This window comes from Arvicola amphibius, chromosome 11 (assembly GCF_903992535.2).
Source record: "Arvicola amphibius chromosome 11, mArvAmp1.2, whole genome shotgun sequence".
NCBI lineage: Eukaryota > Metazoa > Chordata > Mammalia > Rodentia > Cricetidae > Arvicola > Arvicola amphibius.
The window spans coordinates 109,594,794-109,613,562 of NC_052057.2; the positions used below are offsets into that span (position 1 = coordinate 109,594,794).

The window sequence follows — 18,769 nt, forward strand, 5'->3', positions numbered from 1 at the left end:
TCTCTACTGGAGCAAAAATTTAAAATATACATAAAATACAGAAAGAATAGTTCTATAACCCTTGGTAGGAAAGACATACTAAGAAAATAAAAAAACTAATTTTAAAATTCTTTTTATTGTATGTGTATTGCCGTCTGCAAGTAGGTTTGTGACCACGTAAGTGCCTGGTGTCTGTGGTGGACCAGAAGAGAGTGTTGGATCCTCTAGGACTGGAGTTACAGATGGCTGTGAGCTGCCGTATGGGTCTTCTGAAACACTAGCACCAAACCTGGGTCTTCTGAAACACTAGTCAAGTGTTCTTAAGCACTGAGCTATCTCTCCAGCACCTAAACACTAATTTTTTGGAAAAAAAAATGACTAAAGAAAGTTAAATTTTTTGTGTGGCAAAAGATATAATACCCAAGTTTGAAAGATCAAACAATGGTGGGGAGTGAAAAAATAAATAGCGGTCCAAAAGTTTGAATCTGAAATGACTGCCACAGTTTCCCGCTCTGAACAGTAACTCCCCAACTGCTGGTGATATTGGGCGCCACCAAGCTCTTAAAAACTGGTTGGCTGGGCATGGAGGTCCAGTCCTTAAATCCCAGCACTCAGGAGTCAGAGGCAGGAGGATCTCTGTGAGTTTGAGGCCAGCCTGGGCTACAGAGTGAGTTCCAGGAGAGCCGAGCTATTACACAGAGAGACCCTGTCTTGAAAAAAAAACCCAACCAACCAACCAACCAAACAGAAACCGGCTGGCTGAAGTAGCCACAATCTGTGCAAACTGTAGCCTGGCCCTACCTTCCCCTGCTCTCTGCTCGGCTCCAGCCGCATCCATGGGAACAGCTGCCGCCACAACGCCCACCACAGTGGACGCTGCTCTGCAATGCCCTCTCCGCCAGGCGGAACAGAAACTTCGAAACCCCTTCCTCCCATAAGCCGTTCAGTGCAGGTGTTTGATGACGGGCACATAAAAGTAAGTAATATGGCCTGATCGCTACAGTACTAAAAACCAGTAATGGCGCCCAGATAGGAGAAAACAGAACAAGCGACTCCCAGGGGAAGTCTAACAGGCCTTTAAACAACAGCAGAGTTCCAAATTAAGATAAAGTAAGGGGTTGGAGTGTAGCTCAGCACCAGAGAGCAGCTGCCTGGCCGTCTGCAGGGGGCTGGGTTCCGTCCCTAGCTCCAGAGGAAAGCAGTTGTTATTTCTCGGGCTCTCAAACACTAAGAGTGGTCATGTAGATGCTAGTGAAAATGGTTTCCTAGCAAGATTTCATTTACTATTAGTCTGCGTGGAACAGACACAATCTCTGGGATTTTTGGGATTTATGAGAATCGTAACGTGGAAGCCCCACTCCTGAAACTCAGCTCAGCTTTACAGAGATGTGGGGCCTGCCTATGTATGCAAAGATCAGCCATAACTCATCAAATATAAGATAACATTCTTTTATGAGACACCAGGATCTTGTATATTATTAAAAAAGAAAAACTTCTACCCGATGAACAATCATTAGTGTTTTCATCTTATCAAATTATGCTTTTGAAAGAGTTTTTCGGATCCAAGTAACCACTAATTTTTTTTATCATGTTATAAACAAAAATGTAACAGAAGTTGATGAAATATTCTTAAAATATATTCATGTTTTCTCTCTAGGACATCTCGCTTTTTAATTGCAGCACCAGTGTCTGCAGTGGGTGGGGATAAGGGGTCCCCACGTGTGCGGAGACCAGAGGAGGACTTCAGGGATCTTGCCCTTATCAGTGCCCTCCACATTGCCCTGACAAAGCGTCTCTTGCTGAACCCGTACCTATGCCGGCAGTCAACAAGCCCCAGAGATCCCCCTGTCCTGGCCCCCGCCCCACAGTGCTACGATTATGGACATACACATGAGTATGCTGGCTGATCACTCAGGTTCTGCAGACTTGAACGCTGGTCCTCGTGCTTGCACCGTGTGGCCGTTAGAATGAGACTATCTCCCATTCGGTTCCCTGTCGGTGATGCTATTCAGAAAGGTTTAGGTGGTACAGCAGGTTCATGTCAATTCGAGTTTGCTCTCTCTGTTTCCAGCTTGCTTTTGAAGACACGAGCTCTTAGTTTCTTGCTCCAGCCACCACACCTGGGGCTTACTGCCCTGTCTCCCCACCGTGACAGGCTCTTATCCCTCTGGATCTATAAGCCCAAGTCAATCCTTCCTTCCATAAGCTGCCTTGGTGTCTTATAACAAGAACATAAAAGCAGCTTTGCACACACAGCGTCCTAATTAGGGCTTCTATGGCTGCAGTGAAACACCATAACGAAAAAGCAAGCTGGGGTCTGTGGTTGTCAACTGGACTGCACCTGGAATGAACGACAATCAAGAAATGGAGGGCACACCCATGAGAGACATTTTGCTTGGTTTGAAGTGGGTGAATCCACTTCTAGTCCGAACCTTTGAGGCAGGAAGACTCACATCTTTGATCTGGATCTTAAGGCAGGAAGACACAAGTCTTTAATTAGGATCTTGAGGCAGGAAAACATGGCTTTAATCTGGGCCACACCTTCTGCAGGAAGCCTATGTAAGGAGATGGAAGAAGGAGGCTTTTGCTCTTTGCCTGCTTGCTCTTGCCTTGCTGGCAAGTCTGTTCCTTCACTGGCATTAGGGCCTACTTCTTGGGAATTCGTGGCCTGCCATTGTTGGATTTGTGGAACCATAGACTTTAAGTGATTCTAATAAATCACACACACATGTAAATACACACACATACACACACATATATATTTATCCTATAAGTTTTGCTACTCTAGAGAACTCTGATTAATATAGGAGAGAAAGGGTTTATTTGTCCTACACTTCCAGATCATCAGAGGAAGTCAGGACAGGAACTCAAAATGCGGCAGCAATCTGGAGCCAAAGCTGATGAAGAAGCCATGGAGGGTGCCGCTTACCGGCTTGGTCCCCATGGCTTCTTTGGCCTGCCTTCTTATAGAACAGGCCCACCTATAGCCTCATCTTATTGAGGCTCCCTCTTCTCTGATGACTCTAGTTTGTGTCGAGTTGACATAAAGCCAGCCAGCACACAGCAAGCTCTCTCACCCCCTGAGCCATCGCCATCTCCCCGGCTCATGTGATGTCATTATATCTGCTACCTAAGAGTTTTAGTGAGGGGCCCTTTCTTCCTCCTTCCTTCCTTTTTTCTGTGTGTATGTGCATGCATGCATGCGCAAGTGTGTGTGTGTATGTATGTGCATGCACACCCGTGCACCTGAGGATGGGACCCAGGGGGTCTTCTGTGACGCATGCAATCACTCTATGACGGAGTTGCATCCCTAGTCCAGTCTTTCTTTAGTGCGCTCCCAACTTCTCTTGTGGGCCGCTGACAGTCATTCTGATGCTGGCACCTGATGTCACACACCTTGCTGTTGTTCCTATGGTTCTCTGTATGTAGCATGTTTTGTTTCTGCGGTTTTCTACATGCGGCATGCTTTGTCTCTGGGTTAAACCACTGTGAAAATTTTCTAAAATAGCAACGAAACGCAAGGCACAAACATCACTAATGTCTGGAACTCAATACAGCAAATGACACTGTAAACAGCTGATGACACTGAGTTAGGGCCAATCTTAGGGACACATGGGCAAAGACAAGTCCCCAGCAGACAGACTGCTGGCTGTAAGGCAGCTCTAAGAGTTCGTAGATGTCAAAATGTGAAAATGAGGTTCTTAAAATCAGTAAGGCAATACTACACATGTGCATATTAATAGAAGTGTTTTCTGAAGGGGGAAATGCAATATCCTTCAATAATACGCACGTTCATAAACGAGCACGCCTTTCTACCGTGGGATTTTATCCTCTCGAAAAGAATGAGCTGAAAATAGCTGAGCTGGTGAGAAAGTATGCCTCTAAGAATAGTGCAAGCACAAAAACATTAAGAAACAACGTAAAAAGATGCCCCTTCACCGTCTGCTACTAGAAAGGCTGTGTACATGCCTCTCACTCCTACAAACCTCCAGTCCCTGGCCACCCCTTCATTCTCCCTTTCTCCACCCACTGGGTCATCTAACCTAGAATAATGGGGCTGAAAAACCAGACCTGCAAGACTGTCTCAGAAACGAAGAACCGGCTCTCAGTCCAACAGACTTTGGACCTCTGCCTTCTTTCTTTCCCGCTGTGGAAGAGCGAGTCTGGGGAACTCGGGCATCCCTTCCTCTGCTCAGCAGCACCCACAAACCTAGAAACAGCCCTCTATACACTGGATTGTCGAGCCCTGTCAATGGTCCTCATTAAACCGGGAGCTCTGGGGTTGGGGCGGGGCGGGGCTCTTTGTCATCTCTGCACTGGCAGTGAGGAGAAGATTGGCAGGCACAATTATCCTGGACATTTAAATGAAGCCATCAACACTAAGGGGACCACCAAGCAGCTGGCATTAGCCCAGTGGAACAGAAGTGCTGGAAGACTTGGTTTCTGCCTGGTGATGGCTAGTGATCATTGTCAGCCTGACAGGAACTAGCTTAGCGGACGGGCCTGAGGGACTGACCTAGCTACTGGGTATGCCTGTGAGAGACTGTTAATTAGGTTAGCTGGTAGGTGACGATCCATCTCAACTACGGGCAGGACCGCTCGATGGGTGGGGCCCCTGAGCTGTGTAAAATGGGGAATGTGGACCGAGTGGCAGTGCCGTGCTTTGCCACGCTCGACTGCCAGACTGCGGTGTCGTGTGACCAGCTGCTCCAAGCTTCTGCTGCCTCAGTTTCCCCACCATGATGGACTATACCTTTCGACTGGAGCCCGAATGAACCCTTCCTTCCTAAAACCGCTTTTGTCTGAGTTTTTTCTCGTGGCAACAGCAACAGAAATTAAAACACATTCTTAAGTTTACTTAGGAGAGGGGTCACTCGTTACATAAGTGTAACAAAACCACCAAGGGGCATATAACAGATGCCATTAGGAAAAATTAAGTAGTGCTTAGCGTTTTACAGACGCGGTTTGTCACATAGAGGCTGATTTTCCACACGATTTAACCCATGCAAGTGCTCGTCATAAACCCACAATGTAAGGACATCACTCCCGTAGTTCCAGCTGAGGTAACTAAGACACACTCAGGTTAACTTAGCCAAATACCTAATAGCATTTGGCAGATCTGAGATTTGAATTTAGATAGTCTGGTTCCAGGGGAAAGTTGTCAAACCACCTGAAATTAATCATGAGAATTCAGAAAGAAAAAACTTAGGTCATGAGGCAATATGTGAACTACATACAGAAAAGAAGGAGGGGTTCAAGATAGTAAACAAAAAAATTGAACTGATATGGAAAGTCAGTGCTTAAAAATGCATTATAGACCAAAGCTCTTCAGGTCAAAAGGAGGAACAGAGAAAACAACATAAAAGGCAATATGTTGGGGCTGGGAACACGGCTCGGTGGATAAGGTGTGTACTGAGCAAGCATGAGGACCTGAGTTCACATCCCCAGGACTCATGTAAAAGCCAGGAATAAGAGCTTGTGTCTGTAACTCCGAGGACTGGGGGTAGGGGAAGAGGGGACTGGAGGGGCACGGGAGGAGTGGGTGGATTCTGGCTGAAGCAGTGAGTTCCAGTTCCAGTGAGAGCCCCTGTCTCAAAAAACAAGGTCGAGAGTGACAACCAAAGACATTCGCACCAACCTCGGGTCCGTGCACACACGTACATGAGTGAACATACTCCCCTGCACACACAGATGCGTGCAGCACACACACACACACACACACACACACACACAGCCGTCATTCTAACTGGAAAGCAGGGAGGACACAACAAACTTAACAGGAACAACAAGCATCGCCTTCCAGCCGGGTTCTCTCAACTTCCTGTGGGTGGTTTGTGCAAAGCGCCGTGTGAACGTGTCGGGAGGCAAGGAGCTAGAGTCCTTCACAGAAGGAGAAACGCCACTGGCAGTGGGAAAACATGAGAAGAGAGACCAGCGTGTCACCGGGGCTACAGAGAAAGAACATGGCGCGGGAAGGTGCGGGGAAGCAGCTGGGAAAGTCACTGCTCGTGGGAAGAAAGGGTGGAGAAGGAAGATGCCCGTGCATGTGGCCTCCGAGTTTCAGCGTTGAAAGGAAGAAACGGGAGCATTAGTGCAAGATCTCACGTAGCAGAAGAACTCTAAACTAGACCAAAGCGCAACCAAAGCACAAAAGAAACCTTTACAGCAACCGCACTTCTCCCCAGGACTGAAGAGGGCGCTCTTAACCTGACTAAGCTCATTAGCCACCATTGCAGTCCGTGGCAGTAGACAGGAACGTCTCCGTTCAAAAACAAGGTTTTCCTCACCTCCCTGCCTCTCCCTTCCCCACTTCAACCCTCCCCCAAGGTCCCCATGTTCCCAATTTACTCAGGTCTTTTTCTACTTTCTACTTCTCGTGTAGATTATATCTATGTAAGTCTCTTATTGTTGTCTAAGTTATCTGGGATTGTGGTTTGTATGCTGAAAAAATGTAGAGCTTAATAAAAATCATTTTTAAAAAAGAAAAAAATGAAAAAAATGGAAGGGATTCTGCAAGACCTTTGGTAAAGGAAAGAATATGATAAAATATATTTAAATGTAGCAACTGTTTTCAATAACAAGAAAGCAAAAAGGGAAAATTAAAGTTAAATTTTGACACCAACAATCTAAGTAAACTTTAGCTATTTTACATTGCAAGAAAATAAACTTTCACATTCTGTTTTTTTAAAAAAAAACAAAAAAACCAAGGTTTTATAGCCAAAACCTTGCAGTTTGGACAAACTACCTTTAAAAATAAACCCCACAATCGAGGGAAAAGAGTACACAATAAATAATCACTTGAGGCTACGGAGACGACATCTCCAGTCAGGAAACCAAAGCTAAGAACAGAAATGGACATAAAGAAGGAAGGAAACGAAGCAGCGGCGACTGAACTCAGGAAATCCATGAAGGAGAGGGGACAGGACGGCGTTGGGGGGAAAAAGCTGAATTTCTTGATGTCTGAAAGAATAGATTTGAGTAAAATTTAATAAAAGATAGTAGAGAGATTTTAAAGGTAAAATGACATGTGTGTACCCTGGCTGTCCTGGAACTTGCTCCGTAGACCAGGCTAGCCAACTCACAGAGATCCGCCTGCCTCTGCCTCCAACAGCTGCTAGTAAAGGTCTGGCTTAAAATGAACTTTTGTTTTGTTTTTGTTTGTTTTTTTTTTTAAACACAAAAGATCAAAACTGAAGGAGCTGAAATGAAATCCAGGCAAAAGATCCAAGATTTGCATAACTAGGGTCTCTGAAGTGGGGAGAAAAACACTGAGACGGAATTAATACTTAAAAATATCATTCAGTATGATCTTACAAAAACCAAAACATACTTGAATATAAATATTGAAATGATACTCCAGGTACCTAAGAAAGCTGAGTCAACATGACCTCAAAACTTACCCAAATACAATGACTACATTTTAAAGATAAAAGAAAAATCTGCAGGCTCTGCACTCAAACAAAAAGACTGAGCGTCAAACGAACCACTTCTCAGTGAGATGAAAAAGTTTTACACTTCTGTAGTTTCATTCCCTGGAAAGAATGTCAGCTCCTACCTCTCTTGATGTTTCTAAATTTTTATCAAACTTGTTCTAGAAGTAAACACATATGAACATGAACATACATCCCTGCCCAAAGAGTGGGGACAAGCATGTTCGTAAACATACATGATGTGACCTGTAGGAACCTGAAAGTAATGTGAATTCCTTTCCTCTGGGGTGACCACGGATATCCGTGCTTAAGCCCCAGTGCTCAACATCACAAAGGTCAGTCCCATTGCTTACGAGGGCTGAGGGTGACCACGTCCCGGCCACACTCGTTCCACAAAGGCAAAGACAATCCTCCACTCCTTCAGCCTCAAGGAACAGTAAACACACGGCCTGATTGACAGGAAGCTACAATTCCTCGGGTCAGATTTCCTATTGCACAGAGTTCCTGTGGGTTACAGGTCACTGAGCAAACAAGATGCAGACTGTGGTATTTCATGTCGCCCCAGCCTCCAAGAAGTGGGTGAGAGGTTATCTGCCCACTGCCGTCCCTCTGGTGTTCAGCTCAAGACGGGTCGGATAAACCCATTCATCATATTTAAACCTTTTCCTCTAATCGAACTTCAAGATAGAATCTGTGTTGAGGGTCATCCTGGGAATTGCCCACAACAGTGAAGATGATACTTTGTCTATTAATCCTGCGCAATCCCATGTGGAAAGAAAGATTGAGACTTGGTTTCTCACTGCAAAATGTGAATACCGGACTTAGCCAAAGATGATGGCTGTCTCAGCGGCACAGCAGCCGTGTCTCAGGGATGCGGAAACAGAGGAAGTGGTATTTGACCATCAGGAAAAGCATATGATCAGGTCAATTTTTAGCATGCTAGCTTCTTGGACATGAACATATAGAATTATTTTAGTTAGTCCTCCCTTCCTTCTTCCCCTTCCTTCTTTTGTCTCTGCCTGCATGGACCTTGTAATTGCCCAGAAGTTGCTAAGTTGCATGTGGCTACAACAATACTACCTAAGACGTGGACTGGCAGAATCAGCGGGGCAGAGTTTGACTCGGAACTCTAGGGACAGAGCCTATGAACCCGTGCCTTAATGGCTCTCCTGGTAATCCCAAGCTTGTCAGCTCCTGACATGACCCGTGAGTGTGCTCATGTCTCGAAAACTGCAGTCTCTTGAGTACCAAGGCCAAACTATCCGCCCCATACCCCACCAGGAACGAAAGGGAACCAGAAACAGAGGGGTCCTGAGAAGACAGGGATAGGCCCTTCATTCTGCTGCTTCCTTCAAACAGGCGGCCTCTTTTCCAAGATGTCCCTAAATATGATTATTAAACCCAAAGAATTAAAGCAGTGGTGAGAGGGGCTTGACAGTGTGGCTCAGCAGCAGAACACTTGCCTGGCTTGTACAAAGTCCTGTGTGGATGGGTTCTCTAGGAGAAGAAGAAAGGGGAAGGAGGGACAGAAAGGGAAAGACCCCGTGTCCCTCAGCGCCAGCCAAGAGCTGAGTGGTTAACGCCGCTAGCCTCTATGTGGCTTCCAGGGAAGTCCACAAAGGAAGAGTTTCGGAGGAGCCTGGGTGTCATCAGACTCTGAGTCAGGTTGTTGGAAATAAGTTAATAAAAAAAAAATCTAAGAGGCTAGTGAATGTGAAACAGATTTTAATATATCATTCTCAGAAAAGGCAAATAAAATAAAATAAAATAAATAAAAAAAGGCCAAATCACTGATCCGGCCCACGACAGTGGTTTTTAAGATCCTTGAGAAATTTCTGTCCTCTTCTCCTATAGTCTGGAACTTGTATCCCCTCCAAACTAGGTCTCATAGACCTAGGACACAAAGCCTCACCCAATGAACAATCTGGGGCTGGAGGCTGCCCCTCTCTTCTTCCTGGATCTTGGGCTAAGTCACAGGGAGACAAACAGACTTTAGCCTCCAGCTAGTGGAGGGAGGGACTGAATGCTTCTGGGAACTCCAATGCACTCTAGCTTACCTCATACTGAAAATGGACCATAGCAACCTATTGTTTAAATGCGTCCCTGCTCCTGCAATGACCCAAGTGTGAGCCCTCTTGATTCTGCCAGTGCCCAACAAAGTAGGGAGATTTCTGTCTCCATGAAGATATTTCTAGTTGTCTCTATCAATATCCTCAGAGCCAGAACCATTTTCAACTTGAGATGAGAGACAGACAGAGGCTTCCAGAATTCTCACACTAAGGTTGCCTGGAATCCTCCCCGCTTGAAGCAGCATCTCCTTGCCTGGTAACCTCTAGAAGCCAAAACGCTACACAAAGGAACCGAATGGCAAGATTTGAGCATCCTGAACCAAAGTAAAGTTCGCAGTTGGTCAGAACTAGAACACGGAGCTCTTGGCCCTGTCCTTCACGCTCCCCACATTGTACCATTCGACTCTCAAAGGGTACAACACAGAAGGCATCCGTCCGTGCCTACCTGTTAGTGCGGTTGTTAGGTTTATTTGTGCCGAGTGTGGCTCAGTGGGTCGCAGGAGGGTGACGTTTATTGTGTAATCAGTGGCTGGGTACAGCTCTAAACACACTTCCGGAGCTTGGTCTCTTGTTGTGAAGTTAAAGAAAGTTGCATGATAAAAGCTCTCCAGATACCACCTCTGACCCAGAACTTCCACCTGTCACAAGATGGAAAGCAAGGGTTGCATTAGCTTCCTGTTGGCTTGTGGAGTTCTTAGACTACAAGTCGAGTGGAGGCACAAAGACTTCCTTCCGAGGATCTCAGAATTACCTTTAAGACACCAGCAAAGCTAAACTGAGGACAACCTCTCCTACCGTACCTATCCTGTCCAGTAGGCGTAGGTCTACGATTAAACTGCATACCCAATGACTCTTAGGAATAAACGTATCTCAGAAGAATAAGACGGCAGGCTATTCTAAAGTGATCCCTTGGTGCCCACCCAAGTGAAAGACACTTATTGAAGCTACTGGACAAAATCCTTTCCACTTTTTCCTCATCACGGGGAATCCACAGACAAGCCCCATGGTGCAGGTACGTAAGCATTATGAGAGCTACCCCAGGCTATGCTTTTACAGAGACAGAACAATGTCATTTCCCTTGCTCCTTCCTTCCCATTAGAGCTTGGGAAAAGCTGATGACCATGGAGGCATCACCCATATTGCTGTATGAATCGTGCCGCGCAAGTAACAGTGGGCCACAAGGGAAACACTTTAGTGACGATCCCAGAAAAACAGGACCGAACATCATCAGCAGCCAGTAGGCTTTGTCTGGTGGATACTGTGAGTTTAATCATTCAGTTGAAGCTCATGGCATTGACTCTACCACCTTCCTTCCTTCTGTATTACGTTCACTGAACGCAGGTCTTCCAAGACGGTGATAGTTAGCTCATAAGATTCATCTCTTGGCCAAGTCCTCCAATTCTCTTGGGTCCTTCTCTTGGTATCCTTAGAGATAAACTATCAAAAATTGGCCTCATAGTTCCTTGAGCTCAGTGCTATGAACGCCCTCCACTCCATTCCAGTCAGCCACAGCCATCCATGCTCCGGGGTCTAGACAACTTCACCAGCGGAGCTGATCACAAGATCTCGCGATACCCTATTCTTCTGGACCACTCTCTAATACAAGTAATACATTCATATAAGATATGAACAAAATGTATATTTTCTTTCGCAGACAGCTTTCGAATGTTCACTTTCCCCCAGTGGATTTATCTATCTTTCATGTATTACATAAATTGATCTTTGACACATTAAAAGCTTAGTTTCTTTTTCAATTTTATACTTCAATCATCTTTGTATAGGGCGTGTGTGTGTGTGTGTGTGTGTGTGTGTGTGTGTGTGTGTGCGTGAATTCTTGTGCGTATGTGGTCAATGCCTGTGTGTGCAAGTGTGAATCTGCGTTGTGTGTGTGTGCATGTGTGTACCCGCATATGTGTGTGTGAGTGTGTGTGTGTACCCGCATGTGTGTGTGTGAGTGTGTGAGTGTGCGTGTGTGCGTGTGTGTGTGTGTGTGTGTACCCGCATGTGGATGCCCGAGGCTGGATGTCTTCCTTTCTCACTCTGTACCTTACTTTTTTGAGACAGAGTCTTACACTGACCCTCGGGCCCACAGACTCAGCTTCCCTAGCTGGCCAGCAGCCAAAGGGCTCTCCTGACTGCACACACCTGCACCTGGCTCTCTAGGCGACGATGGGGTCCACACTCAGCTCCTCATGCTTGGGCAGCAAGGATTTTACCAACTGAGCCATTTCCCCAGCCCTTGGAATCACCTGTCTTCTTAACCAAGTCTCTGGCCAGCTACAGTAAAACTTTCAACACTAATACGAAAAACCATTTTAATCATAGAATAAATAAACTATTTGGGTCCTTGAATATGTATATCTCTAGCCCCAGGGCTCTTTCCAACATGGAAACTTAAATACTCACATGCTTCACTCCAGTGGCTCCTCATGGGCATTCAGATTCAAAGCAAAGCAGGTAGGACTCCAGCCAGTCGCTAACTAGATCTTCGCCCTCCCTCTTCCTACCTACTCCCCTTGGCTTTTGATGTCAGTCACTGTGCTGTCGATGCACCCACAATGCCCTTCTTCACTCTCGCTTCAGCTAATTCCTGCTCATTTCCTATGATACAACATAATTTTTGCTTCTTAAAAATTTACACCTTGGCAGGAGAAGATGGCTCAGCAGTTACAAGTACTGGTTCTTTTAGAGGACCTGGGTTCTATTCCCAGCACCCATATGGTGGCTCACAACCATGTGGAACTCCAGTCCCAGGGGATCCAACACTCCAAGGCATATACACGGCGCACATACATACATGCAGACAAAGCATACACATGAAAATAAAACGTAAATTATTTTTAAAAATTATACCTGGGAACATGCACGTGTGAAACACACACACATGCACACACATGCACACACACACTGAGTCCCATTCCATTATTTTTATCAAAGAATTTTTATCAAAGATTCATTGTACCAAATTACAGTTGCCTATTTATTTGCACATTCCTATTTGTTTGAATTGAAACTTCCAGGTTATACTATATAACATCCTCTTGCTAAATATTTGTGGAATGAATAATTAATTTTAACTTTATTGCATGCTGCCAGAGTTGCTAGGCACTAAACGTGACACCAAAGCAAATTCGGATTCCTTCCTAAATTTGCGTATGATTTGAGTTTGGGTGTAAAAATAAAACCTACACTAAAGTTACATAAAAGCCAGCGGCCACACAATGAGTGTCTTAAAAATGAATGCTCAATGTGTAGACTTGAGAGCAAATTAAGATGTAAATAGTAAATGTGTTAAAAAACATATGTGTGAAATCGCAGGCAGGAGAATGATAGAAAATCACCAACTACACAGCACCTTCTTTCAACTCAGCTCCTCCTCGTGGCCATCTGACATCTCTAGAAACAGTCACCACAAACAGTGCAGTCCTCCCAGCAGGAGTCTTTAAATAGTCTGGACCAGCGCTCAGGAGGCAGAGGCTGGTGGATCTCTGTGAGTTCAAGGCCAGCCTGGTCTACAGAGCGAGTTCCAGGGCAGTCAGAGATACACAGAAAAACCCTGTCTGGGGGGGTGGGGGATATTCTGAACCATCCATTGGAGATAGCCCACATTTTTTGTAAGCAGAGTTGTGTTTTTATTAAAGATGTTTTAATATAGACTTGATGCTAGCACACATCCAAAAGCATGGGCTACAAAGAAGAGTCACAGTTCAGGGAAAAGATGTGTTTAATAAATATTTTAAGCTCAGGGGTTAAGAGCAAAAAGAGATGCTCGGGGGAAAGAATGACGCATACCCAGTGTGGGAATAAATCACTTGATTTTCCCAGTGTGGGAATAAATCACCCGATTTTCCCAGTGTGGGAATAAGTCACTCAAGTTTTTGAACGACAAATTCTATAACAGGTAAGAATAAGGGTTCACCTTACTTGATACATTTGTTCTGATCCATCTTTCGTAGAACGCCTGTTCAACTTCAAACACGTGTCATTAAATACTGAAATATTGAGAATTCCACCATCTTCCAAGAGATCATCTTCTAGAAGACAAGGGAGCATAGAGAAAGGTCAGATCCCCAAGGCTGAATGTGAGTGCAGCCGGGATTCTTTCCAGGGCCGGCTGGGTGTTAACACAAAGAGCATTTCAGTTACATTGGTATTACAGACTTAAACGCAAACACTAGCTCTATAGTTTGTTCTCTTTTGTGTGTGTGTGTGTGTGTGTGCATTGCTCTCAGTTGCTCTCCATATTATCCTTTGAGACAGGATTCCCCACTGAATCAGGAGCCTCCTGAGTCTGCTAGACCATCTGGGCAGCAAGCACCCAGGATCCTCCTGTCTCTGCCCTCCCAGTGCATCTCATGTGGGTTCTAGGGAATCGAACTTGGGTCCTCATGCTTACACAGCAAACGCTTCAACAACCGAGCTGTTTCCCCAGCCCTTGTCTCTTTTCTGGTTTTTCATTTGTTCAGGCTTTTGTTTTGAAGATTTATTTATTTTATGAGTGTTTTGCCTGCATGGATGCCTCTGTACCGCATGCCCACCTGATGCCCTTAGAGGTCAGAGAGGGCATCAGATCTCTGGAAGTAGAGTTACAGAAGTTGTGAGCAGCCATGTAGGTGCTGGGAACCAAACCCAGGTCCTCAGCAAGAGCAACAAAAGCTCTTATCCACTGAACATCTCTCCAGCCCCCTTGTCTTGTTTTTTTGAGACAGGATCTCGCTTTGGACTTGCTATGTAGCCCAGTCTGGCCTCTTCTCCTAATCCCTCTTCCTCAGCCTCGAGAACTGGAATTATGGGCACACACCACTACACCCAGAAACGCATCTATTCCTGAGTTTTATGAACTCAGTGAGGTTCAGAAGGGTTTCTTATGAACTTTAATTTTCTCATTTGTGAAATCGACATATCCAACTTGCTTTCTTACATCATGGGCAGTTGGGAGAACTGTAGCATAAACAATAACAAACCCAGAGACAGATATTGGGGTTCAAACTGAAGATCAGAAAAGCAAAGCAGCCAGCCACTAGAGAGACCAGATCTGCAGACTGAAAGGGTGAGATCCTGTGTCCACGAATCCTCAGACTCCATACTCCACTGAGTTCCTGTCTCTTCCCCTTTATATTCTTTGCTCCACCCAGCTATATGACTCCTGTCTCCACCTCCCTAGTGCTGGGATTAAAGGTGTGAGCCACTACCACCTGGATCTCTTTCTGGATCAATCTTGGGTAGCCCAGGGTAGCCTTGAACTCACAGAGACCCCTTAGCCTCTGTCTCCTCAGTCCTGGGATTAAAGGTGTGTGCCACCACTCCCTGGCCTCTGGTGGTTTAGCTTTGCATTCTGATCTTCAGGCAAGTTTTATTTATTAGAATACAAATAAAATATCACTGCCAAGAACCAAATGAAATTCTGAAATATTGCCGCAAACTTCTAAAGCTGTGACTTCTGTAGCAGGTAGATGTTCTTAGATGGACCAGGCAAACATGTCCTCAAGCATATCTGCGGACAGACGTTTTCAGAAGGATGGGAATGGCAAGGGGTTATGAGCCTCTGGGCTGGTGCTTTCCAACAGAAAACGACGAGAAAGAAGACACGGTGGCAGAAAGAGACGACATGTTCTCACAGCAGACAGGGCTTCGCCAGCTACTGAGCTGTGTTCAGCTGCGGTGATTAAGAACCAGGGAGAAGGCTGGTTCTGACAATTTTTAGAAAAAGTCATTCCCTACCTCCTGCGGGTGCAACATTCCTGCGGTCCTTTGTTTTCTTAATGCAGCCAAAAAGAAGAGAGTCCACAGGATGAATTAAATAGCTCACTTCGAGTCTAGGGGTAATTTCTAAGGAAAAGCAAATTTCCTAACAAACAAGCTTTTACATTCTCTACCAGTGAAAAAGGTTTTTGTTTTTTTTTTTTTTTTCCTATGGGGCTGGGGATCAAACCCTCAAGTTCACACGTACAGACCATGCACTGTCCCCCGAGCTACATCTGCAGCCTCAATTAAAAGCTTAACCATCTATTAGGGTGACTCTCTTTTACATTCTCTTTCAATATATAAGTCTCTCAGGGGAGTCCGTGTCATCCAAGAAGTACTCATGGCGATGGCAAATTATTCCATTCAAAATCGAGATTGCCCAAAGTATTTTCAATATTGCTAACATACACGGCACAAGGCAATTAGCTGAGAGACAATACTCCTGACCATAACTGGGAAATGTGAAAGTATGGTTCTAAGAATCTGAAGACCTGTCATAGTTCCTTTATCTTTGCAGTGTTTAAAGTTTTTACAAGGATGTCAGAGGGGGAAAGACAGCCAAGGGATTTTTGAGGAGCTTCAAACGCATGCATGTATGAAAGGTACAAAAGAAACAGCACATAAAGCCCACGACTGTACACAAACAAAACCCAAGCAGACGTACTGACTGCAGGTTCCCACGTAACACAGCCATTACAGTCTGAATTTGGAGGAAGACGGTGCTAGGAACAAAGGCATCTGGCTTCTCCTTCCCACACCCACTCCTGACAGAAGTGACTGAGAATCACTAAAAAGGGGTCAAAATTTGCATCTGGGTCGGCAGCAAAGGTTGGTTGCCATATGCAAGGTAGACGTACAAAGACATCTATGCTTAGCCCAGCATGAAAGCGACCCGGCTATGGGAGACTCATAATGACGATTCAACCTGCCTTCCAGGCAAATGAGCAGGGTCTCCAGATTTCAAAGGAAGGACTAGAGAATTTGAGCCCGTAGACAGGTCACAGGACAAGTCAATGATGAATGTCCTTTTGGAGCCACGGTCCATTAGCCCCTAAACCTATCTGCATGTCAGAACCACACAGACATTTTAAATGGTGTTGGCCATCTATGGAGTTCACCAGGCAATTATCCCAGCCGAGGACTTAGCAGGCTCTGTCCTGCTTAGCATCTGAGATAGGGGAGATGAGGTACCTTCTGGTTGGTCTGGCTATAGACTCACCTGGGGCAGCCAGGGAAAGAAATGTATGCACTGCCACCGCCAATGCCATCCGTCCTTCCTTAGCACCCCGGAGATCAGCAACAAGGAAGGACGCCTTAGTGGAGACCCCAGGCCCAGAGAGCTCTTGTGACAAAAACCCTGGGTTTATTGACAGGACAACCTAGCTGCTGCCTCATGCTAGGGGCCTGCCGCATGCTGAAGCCAAGCGGCGCCCAGAGAGCCAGCCCTTGCTCAGCAGGTCAGGGAAACTGAAGGGGAGGTGTGGAGTGGGTGAACGACTGGACAGATGCACAGACACACACAGGGATGTTATCTGAGGGGGCAAAGCTTAATTCTTTGTTTTATTTTTCTCCTGCTGCTGCTCCTACTGTTTTTCCTCTGGTCTGCTCTTCTCTCCTGTTGTCTCCCTCCTCCTCCTTTCTCCTTGGTTTTCTCATTCTTTTTTTTTTTTTTCGAGACAGGGTTTCCCTTGTTTTTCTCATTCTTGTTCTTCTCATTCTTGTTCTTCTCATTCTCCCTCTTCCCTGCTGTTTTCCTTCTACTTCTCCTAGTTTTTCTCATCCCTTTCATACCTCCTAATACAAAGATGCAAAAGGCGATCACCCCACAGCCACAAGTGAGATACTTTCCAAAAACAAATTAGACTCTTTGCACAGGAAGAAATCACATTATGATCACAAGGTAGATTTTTTTTTCTTAGAAGCCCACAGGTGGTTAAACATTTCCTTTTTTATTAATTCTCCCACCATAACATCTTCACCCCAGAGCAATGATTCTTTATTACTGATTAACAAAGTTTGAAGTAAGCTAAATAGATTTCAGCCAGCTCCTTTAGTCCTGGCAGGCTGCTGTGTGTGGTTTCAGTGTGACAGGTTCCTACAAAACTTTATTCAAGTGGTCTAGCTAATCATCTATGTTTTTGCTACACACAATAGTGTCCTTTAGTTTCCTCTCAGTTTTCTTCTTTAAGGTGCATCCCGAAACCTGTGATTAATTCTGTAAGCTAAATGACCAAGGACCTCGGGCCTAACCCTGGGTGCAGACATAACTGCTTTCTTTGATCATCGGCCTGTTTTCCCACAAGCAGAATGCATGGTCTATAAGGCATGAAACGTTCTTGTTCTTAGCTTCCATCTGCAAATCTCACATCTAACAAAGGGGAAGGTGACTTCCAGCCTAATTTTGTCTTTTTTTTTTTTTGAATCTCTATTGGCAGAATAACCTAAAGCATTTCCCTAATCAATTTTATTGACTGTCCTAACCACTTGTATCTTTTGGGCTAACTCAGAAGGTCCAATGAAATCATAGCTCTAACTAATCATTATTGCTCTTATAAAAATCATCTTCATTATGATCTCCAAGTAAATTGTCCAGTGAGGAGTGGGATTTTTTTTTTTCATGAAAACGATCGCACTATACTGGATACAGTGGGATCTGTTCACACAGTAATTGTTGGGACTAATTGAGTCCTGGCCTTCAGCTGCTCTTCCCTGCTAGAGCCTTCTAATTGAAGTTACTAGAAGCTGTGCCTAGCCTAGAGGATCAGAGGATGGGATTTTCACCTGTTGGTCATTGACTGCAGGGTATTTAAGCCTCCATGGTGCTATTAAAGGGGAACTTTTTGGTACCAGTGTTTGAAGGTCCGTGTGTCGGTCTGTCTCTGCGTGTGTTTCCTCAACCTCCAGCCCCTTGCCCGAAGCTCGCAAACTGGAATCTAGCGCATAGAGCGCAGATGGAGGGGAGCACGGTGTGCTGCAAGTAATCACAGTCATCGCGCCAAATACAGCAGGAACACGACAGTAACAAGCAAGAGAAAGTACAGCAGAAGCAGGGGACATTCTGGAAGCAATCTCCCTGGGACTTTGCCTCTGCAGGGTTTATCACCATATCTTTGCTATTCGGTGACTTGAACGCCACAAGCTCCTCTGACATGGCCACGGTCGCAGTGCAGAGCTGGCCCACGACTAACCGCTTCACAGGTTAACGGAACGACGCACTCAGAAATTAAACTCAGGGAGATGAGCTTCCCCCACAGCGGCCCTTCAAAGAAGGCCTGCCCACCCAACCTTCACAGGGTGGGGGGGGAGAGTAAAGTTTTGAATGACATCTGTCCTCTGAGGAAGTGTCAGTCTAGACCGGGCTTTACTGTCCCAGAAGTCATCTCGAGGCCTGTGAGGCAACGATTCTATCACACTGAGAAAAGGAACGGAGAGGAGCGTGTGACGAGGTCCAGGATTTTTGTTGTTGTTGCTTTGTTGTTGACAGTAAGATGAAGCAGCACCCACCCATCCGGTGCTTTCAATAATCATTTCTTAAAAACATCTGAG

General features: G+C 45.4%; 1 protein-coding gene across 1 annotated transcript in view; it reads right to left on the reverse strand.

The window, feature by feature from the left end:
- Nucleotides 1-18,769, reverse strand: part of Susd1 (sushi domain containing 1) — a 119,621-nt gene that overhangs the window by 34,594 nt on the left and 66,258 nt on the right. The window contains 2 exon segments of the mRNA XM_038348122.2: nt 9,924-10,116; nt 13,403-13,512. Coding sequence (XP_038204050.1) covers nt 9,924-10,116; nt 13,403-13,512 — 303 coding nt within the window.